Source organism: Erythrolamprus reginae, chromosome 1 (assembly GCF_031021105.1).
Source record: "Erythrolamprus reginae isolate rEryReg1 chromosome 1, rEryReg1.hap1, whole genome shotgun sequence".
In the NCBI taxonomy this organism is placed as follows: domain Eukaryota; kingdom Metazoa; phylum Chordata; class Lepidosauria; order Squamata; family Dipsadidae; genus Erythrolamprus; species Erythrolamprus reginae.
In genome coordinates, this window is record NC_091950.1 from 366,227,760 (window position 1) to 366,240,458 (window position 12,699).

The window sequence follows — 12,699 nt, forward strand, 5'->3', positions numbered from 1 at the left end:
AAGGCACTCTAGTGCACTTATGCACGCCCCTTACTGACCACTTAGGAATCTGAAGAGGTCAACCATGGACAGTCTAAGGGTAAAATGGTGGGAGTTAGGGGATGATATTTCTTGAGGTGGGAAGAAGTAAACACAAGGTACCAATGCGTGTGGAGCCTAAGATCAGGCTGGAAGTGCAGCCGGGAGGGAAGCATCGTTTCCTCGGGCGCTTTTGGATTTCAGCATCCAAAGGAGGGCGCTGCAACTCACAGGTTTTACCAAGGCGCCACAGCTCCACAGAACCCCACCGGCCTCTGAGTAGAGCGGGCCCCTTCTTCGCCCGCTCCGGTCCAGTAGCAGAAGCCTACTCAGTGTGTGGGTTGTCCTCAGAACAGCAGGGGGCGCTGCCGGACAGGTCCAGGCGCGGTGGCGCGGAGCGGCAAAAGAACGCAGCGCCAGGGAGGGTTTTGCTGACTGCTGGGCGAGCGAAGAGGAGCTGATGCTGCAAAGCCGCCCGCCTTCCCCGCTGGGGGGACCATGAGGAGCGCTGAGCGGGAAGAAGAAGAGCGGAGAGGCTAAAAACCGCTTAGCTCCGCCGACCGGCCCCGGTGTTAGCTAGCGCGCTCGACTATGGCCGGGGGAAGGAGAGGGCTGGTGGCTCCCCAGAACACCTTCCTGGAGAACATCGTGCGGAGGTCCAACGGTAAGGAGGAGGGATGCAGCGGGGGGTTGAGGAAGGGGAGTGAGGACCCGAACCTGGGGAGTGGGGGGGATTCTTCAATGCGGAGCTCCACTCGTGGACTCCTCCGGGAGGGAGAGCTTGGGGCCAGGCGGGGTGGGGACGCGGCGAGCTTTTGCGCTTGGAGTGATGCTCCCTTTGGGTGGGAAAAGCTTCCCATATAGCGCATCGCCTCAAAGTCCTGCAGAAAAGTGCCCGAAACCCGCGAAACGTAAGCCGAATCCGAGTCGCCGGAGCGGCTTGCAGGTGCCTTTTTGGGCAGGCTTCTTGCTCCGTGTTGGGTTGGTGGTGGGTTTTTTTTGTGTGTGCCCCGGAGCCGGCGTTTTGGGTGGGTTGCGCACACCAGCCCGGTTTGCGATGGGATCTTTGGCGCTCCCCTTTTTCCCCGTGGGGACCCTCTCTCCGTTGTCCGAGCCTTTCCACTTTCCCCAACCCGATCTTCTCAAGGGCTCCCCCCCCCCTTAGCACCAAGATTTTGGCGCTATGCAGAGCTGGGAAGTCTTTGCAGAGGCTGTGGTGAGATCCTCATAGAAGAAGAGAGGGGGGGGGGCAAAAAGCGAGAAGGGGAGGAGGTGTGTAGGTTGGGGAGCCCTTCTTTCGGGTCTCCCTTTTAAGACTTTCACATCTCTTAACGGGCGGAAACTATCCGGAATGCTCTCCAGAATCATAGCTAAAAGCGATTTCGTTACAAAGTGAAAACAATCTGATGATGTCCTATTCCCACCCACCCCTTTTGGTACAGTATAACTGATTTTTAAAAAAAATTAATGATGGCATTTAAACACTTCTGCAGTATAAGAGCAGTTTTGAATACTCTTGAAGCTGCATAGTAAGCATGGCTGATCTTGATGGCCTTGGGTTAATCTCTCGCTGGCCTTTCTTCTCTTTTCTATCTTGATTTCCTAATTAACCATTTTTGTGCGTGGTGAGACTTGCAGGTTTCAAATGAAATCTTCAGAATCTGGACCCCGTTAGAAGTCGTATTGATTTTGTTTTGGGGAAAAACGTTAATTTAAAGAGGTGAAGTTATTCAGACACTACTTCGGGTGGGCTCCATAAAGAAAAAAAAATTGGGATAGGTTGGACCAAAAGAATTGGTGACATTGGATTAAGTTAGCATCTAGAAGTGTTAACACATAATTTAAAAAGCACATTTAATTATACAACACCAAATAACCACTCTGCATTTTAAATCTTTGGAAGCAGAACTAGGAGGAAAAAGATTGGAATGATTTAAAGAAATCTGATTTGGAAATACATTTCCTCCCTCTCGTTTATGTGTCGTAGAGAATGGTCTACAATGCTTCATCTGTTGAACCCTTGTTTAAATATACTGAGGAAATCAATTCCCAGTTTGACTGATACAGTTAGGTGTGGCTCTTTCTCTGCATAGGTCTGCTTTAAAAGGCTGTTAATTAAGGTGGTTTATCTTTGCTTTCCTACTTCCCATGATCAATACTTTATTGCAAATGTATTATAGTGTCTTAAACAGTTTCTGGAAATGGATGGAAAGTGGGAAGAGAGGGATAATGATGCTGAAGTGTACTTTTTTCTACTATATAGGTTTTTTTTTAAAAAAAAGCGTCTTCCAATCCTGAATAATAATGACAATTCTTTTTCACCAATGTTTAAAGGTACAGTAGCCCTCAGCCTAAACACAAACTAGGTTCCTTCCTTCCTGTTTGATTAATTGCTTCTATATGAATGAATTGGGGTTCTTGGCTCAGGTATTGATGAAACAGACTGAGGGATGGGCTCTAAGTAGGAAGGCAGGCTCCTTTTGAATTTGCTGGAAAATATTTAACACTGGGGTAATCAAGCAGATGTACTACTTTAATAACTTCCATAATTGCTTTGCCAGGATGTAAAAAACAAGTTACTTTGTGGAAGTAATAGACTTGATTTTTCTGCCTGCAAGTCATAACCAATAACGTTAGCAATTCCTTCCATGTTCTTTTAAAATTCTCAGTATTAGTCTCCAAAATCATCTTCCCAAGTGTAAGTTTTCATATGATGACAGAGGAAAAATATAATTAGTCACTAACCCAACAATGGCAAGTAGCTTATATTTCCTCAGTTTATTTCATTATTGATAGGTGGACATGCCATTTAGCTAGTGCCAACTATTTTAAAAGAAACAACCTAGTGGCTGTCTTTGGTGTTTGAATAATATTGTCATTAAAATGCTATTTTGAAGAAAGCTCTTAGTAGAAATTGGCATGGCTATTTTAATTTCCTTTTCCAATAAAAGGCTGGCTGGAAAGCTACTGCCCTTAATCAATTTCCTCATTGGCTGCCACAAAGTTCTTGAGTGGATTCTGGAGTTCTTTAATCCAGAAGGCTTTCTTCCATTTATTTTTTTCTCCTGACCGTCTGGTATACTGATTTCTGCACATGTTCAATTTCTCTCCACCCCACTTTATTTATTTATTTTATTTATTTATTTGTTGGATTTGTATGCCGCCCCTCTCCGGAGACTCGGGGCGGCTAACAGCAATAATAAGACAGCATATAACAATAATCCAATACTAAAAACAGTTAAAACCTATTATAATAAAAAAACAAACATACATACAGACTATAAGATTTATTCACTGTAGCTATTCTGTAGTCCTCAAAATAGTTGCATTCCCCCAAGCCAACTGATACTATTTCCTCCTTATGTTTGGTTTGTATCCTTTTAACTTCTCAAGGATCCACACATCAAAAATGAGCTCCCAAGTATAAGATCACCAGGAGTCATTAGAGCAGTGATTTTCAACCTTTCTTGAGCCGCGGCACATTTTTTACATTTACGAAACCCTGGGGCACATTGAGCGGGGGGGGGGGGGGGCTGCTAAAAAAAGTTTGGACAAAAAATTATCTCTCTCTCTTCCTCCCTTTCGCTCTATTTCTCTTTCCCTCTTTCTCCATCTTTCTTTCTCTCTCTCTCCATCCCTCTTTATTTCTCTTCCTTCCTTCCTCTCTTTTTTGCTCTCTTTCTCTCTCCCTTCCTACCTCTCTATATGTCTTTCTCTCTCTTCCTTCCCTCCCTCTCTTTCTCTTTCTCTCTGTTGCTTTCTCTCTCTCTTTCTCTCTCTTTCTCTCTTGCTTTCTTTTTCTTGTTCTCTCTCTCTCTCTCTTGCTTTCTCTCTCTTGTTCTCTTTCTCACTCGCTCACTCTTTCTCTCTTGCTTGCTTTCTTTCTCTCTCTCTTTCTTTCTCTCTTGCTTTCTTTCTCTCTTTCTCTCTTTCTCTTCCTTTCTTTCTCTCTCTGAGCTTCGCGGCACACCTGACCATGTCTCGCGGCACACTGGTTGAAAAACACTGCATTAGAGGACAGCCTGCTTTCAGTATTCTCACATTTCCATCACTTAAGGAGTGCCAGAATCTTCAACCAAAAGCCCGTGGCGTTATCATTATCTTTTATTAGAGTGATCAGATAAGTTTTGAAATTTTAAGTGGAGTAAGTAAGTAACTCTAAGTGAATATTATTCACTTATTGTGCATTGAATATCTGTGAGATGTGTATAAGCAAAACATATACTTTTCTTTTAGGGGATTGGGTCAGTGGAAAAGACATAGATGAGAATGACGATTTGGATGGGATAACATTTGTATAACACCCAACTTATGGGCTAGAAGAGAGTCTTCGTCTAGTAACCCATTATATAAGCATTCCATAACCTTAATTTTAGGTTTCTTTTATGGCATCCTCTGGTCATTAATTTCTAGGCTGTAGCTGTAGGTCCTTCTAAACAAGGAATGAGAGCTATGAGGGCATTTGACTAGGCTGGACAGCCATTTCTCTGAAATATTTTAAGCTGAATAGGAAACTGCACTTGACCTTTTCCAGTAGGACAAGAGACAAGGAAGTGGGGTTGAAAAGCTGGAAGTTTGTTCAGTTGATGGTGAAACCATCTTTACTTGGAAATTGGGTTTGTTGTGTGGTTCTTCTGTGGCAAAATCATGGCACTGTTTACCTGAGACCAGAGTAGCATAAGACGAATAAAAGCAAACAAGCCATTTATTTTTCCCACTTCAAAAGCTTTTTCTTTTAGAAAGCCCCATGGCAATTTCCTAGTTGAGGGGACAGCATTCACAGGCAATTCGTGAACAATAATAGACAACTTCCAGATGCCCAAAACTCTCTGTAATAATTTGATCTGTGGAAAGAACGTTCTGCCTTTCCCCCTGTTTATATGGGAAAGAAAGAGAGTGTGAAGGAGGAAGGGGATTGTGGGAAGAGAGAATAAGGGGATGGTCCTATCCAGTACTGGCTCTGACTTGGGTTCATTTTGGCTCACTGTCCCAAAAGTGCTTTTTCAAAAGGCAACTGGACTTTCTTGTTTTTCATTGAAGACATTTCGCTTCTCATCCAAGAAGCTTCTTCAGTCAGAACTAAAGAAGCTTCTTGGTTGAAAAGCAAGACATCTTTAAGGAAAAAATTAAAAAGTCTAGTTGCCTTTTGAGAGAAAGAGAGCTGGATGACCGAGAATCCCCATAGACCTTTTTGCCCACTGGCTACTGTTGGCATGTGACTTGACCTCCATCAGATTACTCCAGGAAGAATGCAACTTTGAACAAGATAATATTGGACAACACATCTACTCTCCAAAAAGACCTTGACTTTGTCTCAGATTGGTCTGACACCTGGCAACTTCAAATATCAACCAACAAATGCTCTACCCTCCACATTGGCAAAAAGAATCCAAACCTCATATATAAACCGAATAAACAAAATCTCACAGCCAACCCCCATTCAGTAAAAGACCTTGGAATACTAATACCAAATGACCTAAGTGCTAAAGCCCACTGCAACAATATCGCCAAAAAGGCTTCTAGAGTTGTTAACCTGATCCTACGTAGCTTCTGCTCCGGCAATCTCACACTACTCACCAGAGCCTACAAAACTTTTGCCAGACCCATTCTTGAATACGGTTCATCTGTCTGGAACCCATACCACATCTTGGACATCAACACCCTAGAAAATGTCCAAAGATACTTCACCAGAAGAGCCCTTCACTCCTTCACTTGAAACAGAATGCCCTACGAAAGCAGACTATCAATCCTAGGTCTAGAAAGCTTAGAACTACGATGCCTAAAACACGATCTAAGTATTGCCCACAAAATCATATGCAGCAATGTCCTGCCTCTCAATGATTACTTCAGCTTCAACCGCAACAACACAAGAGCATGCAACAAATTCAAACTTAATATTAATCGCTCCAAGCTTGACTGTAAAAAATATGACTTTAGCAATCGAGTTGTCGAAGCGTGGAACTCATTACCGGACTCAGTAGTGTCAACCCCTAACCCCCAACATTTCTCCCTTAGACTATCCACGATTGACCTCTCCAGGTTCCTAAGAGGTCAGTAAGGGGCGTACATAAGTGCACTAGCCTGCCTTTCGTCCCCTGTCCAATTGTCTCTCCTTATCTCATATATCATATATCTTTTGTTCCTTCATATATCTTCTCCTCTATTTTTTTATCTTCTCTTTATATATAATACTTCATGTCTATTCTTTTCAATATGTATTGTGTATTGGACAAAATAAATAAATAAATAATAAATAAAAATAAAATAAATTTTATTCATTCCCAATCAGAGTGTAAGTGTAAAAGATGACATATAAAAGTGGGGGGGAATGTCCCTTCCTAATGCTTGCATTAATTAGGGTGGGACATGTTTTTCTAACAAATGGAAAAATAAGAGAAGCCATCAGATAGGGACCCATCCAGTAGCAGTGATGCTGGAGTCACTGATTGGTGGAGTCAGATCCAAGGAGAGTAGAAAGTGATGGAACTGGGTGGAGTTTGCAGCATTGCAGGACTGCATAGTTCTCTGTCTCTACCCTAGGCATAGTGTCTTAAAATGTAAAAAACGTAAATCTAAGAAAAGACAAATTTGTGGATTCTTTTGTATTTCAGCTAAGTCATTGGGGACTGATTGGTAGTGTAAGAATCTTCCTCACAGGCTTTGATTTTTGACTCCTTGTCTCAAAAACCTTAATTCCAGATTTACTACATTTTTGTGCAGAAATGTTAATATGCCAAGGGACTGTAGGCAATCTTTTGCCTGAGTGCTTGAGTGCTTGTACTAATATTAAAAAGCCTATGAATCAGCTTGAAGAATAAAGCAGCATTTGGGCTGGGAGGGTGTTTGTTCCCAGTGAATAAAAAACTAGACCAAAAGAGGTGAGTGCTTGTACAAATGTCCACAAGACAACCACCTGGTAGATATGGAAATTAGCTTGATTTTAAAATAGTTAAAAAATAAACAAACCCCATCAAATTGCTAAATCTCAAGTAAATTCACGTAGTCTATCGATATTTTGAGATTAAACTGCATCCATCCTTCGAAACACTGAAATAATGTTCCTGTTGTTTTGCGTTGCTACCATAAGGTTCTACTTGTGCTGTGGGTCTTTCTACACAGTGGGGAAAATTTAAATCAGTGGGCTGAGAATTAAGAGCAGCTTTTATTCTGCTGAAGTTCTGAGACATTTTTAGACAAAGAAATGAAATCATCTTGAAAAGGGCCTCCTAAATTATGCACTTCTGTTGGCTGATTAAAGTGTAAGTTTATGGGCCACTTGCTTCAATATTTCAAAGAGATTTGAAGGCGTGTAGGCTTGTTTAAGTAGTATTGATTAATATATTACATTGGCTGCAGTATGGGGCTGATATTCCCAAGATACTACACAAACAAGCTATAGCAGTTGTGCAACTCTGCCAAAATGTCCTCCCATCTGGAGAACCAATGTTTCTACTCCTTTAATAGGTCTGTGGAGTTAAATTTCCTGGATTTTTTATTAAAAGGTAATGTCAGGAATGGCAAAAGCCAGTAAAGGCCTTTAAATTGAAAGACCAGGTCTAAAGGTAGTCTGAAAGTTCAGGTGAAGAAAACATAAGAGGAATTTACCTGTTTTTTAAACAGAAAATTTGACACAGAGAAGTCAGAAGGTTTAAAAGAGATGGGGACCCACCCAGCTAATGTCTTATTTTGGATTAGATGGGGCAATACTGTGATTTTGTGATTCACAAATTACTGTATATGAATTGCATAATTAGAAGACAGTCCTTGCAAAGAATTGTTGTCAGCGTACTAAGATTTATATTCCATAAAATATCTTTGGGTTTTCCATGTGGGGAACTATTGTGTGTTTTGGAGTCCTCTAGAAAATCTTGGTAAGATTTAATATCCATCTGGCATCATTGTAGTTCTCTAAAATAATGTGTCCACACCTTGGCAGTTTGTGGTGGACTTCAACTCCTAGAATTCCTCAGCCAATCTACGCATCTACGCCAAGGTTCAGAAAAATGGGTCTAAATATTTGCTTCTTTCTCCAATTCCCACAGGCCACAATATCTATTCCTTTGCTTATAAAGTCACTAGACTTTGACTCCCTAGCTGGACCTCTTTGTAAGTTGGTTTTATGTATAGGCCCTGTTTTGAGCTCAGCATATAGTAAAATACTGTATTTTATCCTATCAGTTACATTTTGTAAATAGTGGTTTAAGGCTGATTGCAGTGTATAAAACTGATAACTGTGATTTATTGAAAATAACCTGAGAAATGGTGGTAGCACTATATAATGATATAACACAAAACTTACTTATTGTTTAGACTTAAACATATAGAACTTTATTTTACGATGTAGGTGATATATTATGAATAGTTTACTAAAGATATATATAGAGAGAATTTTTAATTAGCTATATCAGGGGTCGACAAAGTTGTTCAGAATCTAGGAGCCAGCCAAAAAATTTAGGAGCCAGAATTTTTTTTAAGCAAACTTGGTTTTTAATTTAACAAAAAAAACATTACAAACGTTATAAACAACATTTTACTTTTAAAGATAATAAATATTATATTTTGATATTTTAGATTTTAGGCAACATTCTAGTGTTTTTCACTTTGCGTTTTGTGGCCATGAACATGCCTTGTGATTTTAGAGCTGAAGTACCAGTGGTCCACAGCCTTGGCAGGATCAAACGCCTTCACAGATGGCCCATTCATGGTGATCATAAACAAGTCACTTAAACTTTCTTCTTGCATCCTTGATCTGAATTTATTTTTGACCATGTTCATCAAACTAAATCCTCTTTCACAACATGAGGTTGAGACAGGGAGCACCGCTACAATCGACAACAGGTTTCCCAGAACTGGAAATCTCTCGGTGTTGGAGAGTGCCAAATCCAGAAGCTCACACAGTTTCTTTCCTTTTCCAAGGACCTTAAACTCATACCACTCATTGAGGAGTGAGTGAATGCATTGGTCATCACTTTCAGGTGGAGATAGCTGTTTACGAAAATGATGAGCCAATGCAGTAATCTCAACCACACCGTAGTCCGGTGTGGTTGAGATTACTGGCCCGAAGGGAAGGAGCGGTTCGGGTTCCCCGCGCGGCGGAAGGAGAGGCGCCAGAAGACTGACGGGTTTCCCGGCAGGCCAGTCCGGCCGGCCACCCATGCGAGCGCTTTTCGGCGACTGTTCCGGCCCGGGAGGTCCCACAGGACGCACGCCTTCGCCGGGGTTCAGTTGCATCAGGGGGGGAGGCTTGGGCAGCGAGAAGGGCAACGGCTGAGGGGAGGCCGCGGCAGCTGCCGAGTCTCCACCTGACATCGCTTTCACCCCCTCCCCCCCGGCGCAGGCCTGGCTCCGCCGAGCCGGCTCTGCTGTACTCCCGTCGGGATCCGAGGGGAGACCGTTAGTCAGAAACCGAAACAGAGAAGAAGGAAAGGGAGACCGGGCCGGGGACGCGGGTGAGGGGGGGAGGGGGGAGGAGGGGTTACTGGTCGGAAGTCACCGCGCACGCGGCCGGAGGAGGAATGAACAAAACCTCACGCCGGGAGGGGAGGGGCTTCCGCTTCTCTCCGAAGGCGGGTGAGCGGCCAAGATCGGAGCGTCTGTGTGCGGTGGGGGGGAGTGAAGGGGTTCGAGTAGGAGGCGGAATGGAGGCAAGGGGGGGAGGGAGAGACGCACGCAAGCGCAGGGGATGCTGGGAAAGCAGCTCGCTCCGAGGTTGATGGGCGGAGCTACGGAAGCCAAGATGTACCATTTCTGGGCGTAAACACAAGGCGGGAAAAATATACTGTATACATACAGTACAGCAGGCAACATTTTCTAGGCGCCAGACAACATTTTCTAGGCGCCACTGGCGACCAGGCGCCTGGGTTTGTCGATCCCAGAGCTATATGATATAAGATTAAATTTAGATAAAAGATTTTATTATTATTTTATTATTTTTTACATTGTTGTAACCTTTTGTATTAAGACGGTGAGGGGAAATTTTTAATTTAGAATTTTAAGAATTGCTAATAATGTATAAAATTAACAGAAACTTTTACATGGGGAGAGATAAGACATCCATTGAGTGAACAATGAGAAAAGAAAAGTTTGTATATGATTGATTTTAAGCATTGTTATTGTGTTTATAACTAAATATTGTTTTATTTCATGGTGGAGAAAAATAAAAAAAATCTTATAAAAAAGAAAGAAAGAAAATAACCTATTGTTAGGTTAGTCATATAATTTGGGAACTATTGTGGTTGGCTCTGGCCCAGCTCCTGCCCCAGGGAATGTGGAGGTGGATGCAGGGGAAACTTCAACATGTCATAGGCCTGTGTTATTGCCGACAGAATCAGTTCAGAGTTTAGTTTCCTCCGACGAAGAAGAAGGTGGGAGTGACTTGGAAGAGGGGGGGCTTGGCACACAGCCCAGGCAGTCAATCTCCATTATCTTCCATTGATTCGGATGAAGACGTCTTGGACCCACACAAGCACAGAATTATGTGTAGAAGAGACCAAGTAAGGACATATTACAGCAGATACGAGAGGCCACCTGTGTTTGTATGGGACTCCAGTAATTAGGGCTGCTGCTATAAATAGCAACCTGTGGGTTTGGCTTTTGTGGAAGAGTATCTGATCGCAGTTCTTCTGGAATTGTGTGTTGCTGTTTTCTGGACTTTGTTGATTTTTCACGCCTTTGAAACTAAAGCAGAGCAACTTGTGTGTGTGTGTGTGTGTGTGTGTGTCACTTCGTTGGAAGACGAAGGGGTGTGAAGTTTCTTCACAGCTGCTAGCTAAGTACTTAATGACTGCTTAAGGGAAATTGTACAGACTACCCAGTTGTTTTGGGACGAGTGCTCTTTGCAATACAAAAAGGGTGCTTAGTTTATTTTGAATTTTGTGATAAAGAACATTGTTTTGAATTTTCAAACGTGTGTGTATCTGAAATTTGTACCCTTGAATTTTTGGGAGGCTCCTATCAGAGAGCCCGGCAGAACAGGAACTAGTACCGATTCCACACTGAAGAGACTGGGCAGCCATTTGTCCAAAATAATATAGAACAGTGATGGTGAAGCTTTTTTGGTTCATGTGCCGAAAGGGTACATGCGAGATAGCATGTGTGTGTGTGTGTGTGTGCCCTTACCCATAATACAGTGCCCCTCCCCCCATGCATGTATACAACCTGCCCCCCACGCATGCACATAATTCCCCAGTGCTACCCCCTGCACATGTGCACAGGCCTCACTGAAGCCTCCGGACTTCTGTTAGGCCCATTGGGCTGTTTTTTGTTCTCCCCAGGGTTCAGAAAAGCCTCCTGAAGCCTGGAGAGACCGAAAAAAGGCCCAATGGGCCAACCAGAAGTTTGGAAACAAACTTCTGGCTGGGCTATTTTTGCCATCCCTAGGGTTCAGAGAAGCCCCTTGAAGCCTGGGGAGAGCAGAAAATGGCCTAACAGGACAACCAGAAGTTCGGAAATGAACGTCCGGTTGCCCATTGGGTCATTTTTCTCTGTCCCCAGGGTTCAGGAGGTTTTCCTGAAGCCCGGGGAGAGCAAAACTGGGGTGGCGCAGCAGGTGGAGTGCTGTACTGCAGGCCGCTGAAGCTGACTTGTAGATTTGAAGGTCAGCGGTTCAAATCTCATCACCGGCTCAAGGTTGACTCAGCCTTCCATCCCTCCGAGGTGGGTAAAATGAGGACCCGGATTGTGGGGTAATAGCCTTGCTCTGTTAAAAAAGTGCTATTGCTAACATGTTGTAAGCCGCTCTGAGTCTAAGGAGAAGGGCGGCATAAAAATTGAACAAACAAACAAACAAACAAATAAATAAAAAAAATGGATGAAAAAAAGTCTGAAAATCAACTGGCTAGCGCAGGCATGCCCACTGGAGCTGACATAGGGTAACGCCTTGTGGACCCTCAGATACAGCTCTGGGTGCCACCTGTGACACACGTGCCATAGAATCATCATTACTGATGTAGAATCTCCTGCGGTGGTCAAAGGGTTGGACTAGAAGACCTCTAAGCTCTCTTCCAACCCTATTATTCTATGTTCTATCCATAGAACAATAGACTGAAACAATTTAGCTTATTTGCAACGTACAAAATATCATACGCCATTGACTAATTGCGATATAAATAAAATATTTCATATTTACAATTGGAGATCTGCATTTATTCTATAGGGTTTTTTAAAGTATTGATGTGATGGTATTTGAATTGAATTTTTATTGCAAAGTTGGAGTTCAAGGCTAGTCAAAAAGAAAAAGAATCGGTAAGCAGTCCAGTCACTTGCCATACCAAATTAGATCACATACTGATAACAAAAATAAAAGAAATGCTTTAATAAGCTCTTACCACAAAGTACCTATTATTAGTATACTGTATAGATCTAGATTGCTTGACATCTTGAAAGCAGTCAAATGGCAGAACCGTAAGAAGAGTGCTGTGTTTATGCAATTAACTTAATTGTGTTATGCAAAAAAAACAAACATGGATTATTTGTGACCTTGAGCTATTTATACTACAGTCTGAGTCTTTTTAAAAACCACAACCTTTTATATCTAACATTTCTATTCTTCTTTCCATTAAAGTCATTGTTAGTGGCTTACATCTTAGCACCAAGAGCTTAAATATAAAAATTCTTGGTATAAATTCCATTAATCTTCATGTTTAAAGTTGTTATACTTTCAGTGTGGAAGTTTGGTTGAAT

General features: G+C 42.5%; 1 protein-coding gene across 1 annotated transcript in view; it reads left to right on the top strand.

Annotated features, from left to right (window-relative positions):
* Nucleotides 1–609: 609 nt before the first annotated feature.
* Nucleotides 610–12,699, top strand: part of KCNH1 (potassium voltage-gated channel subfamily H member 1) — a 257,125-nt gene continuing 245,035 nt past the window's right edge. Inside the window, exon 1 of the mRNA XM_070734479.1 lies at nucleotides 610–682. Within this exon, the coding sequence (XP_070590580.1) occupies nucleotides 610–682 (73 nt within the window). The remainder of the gene's footprint in view (nucleotides 683–12,699) is intronic.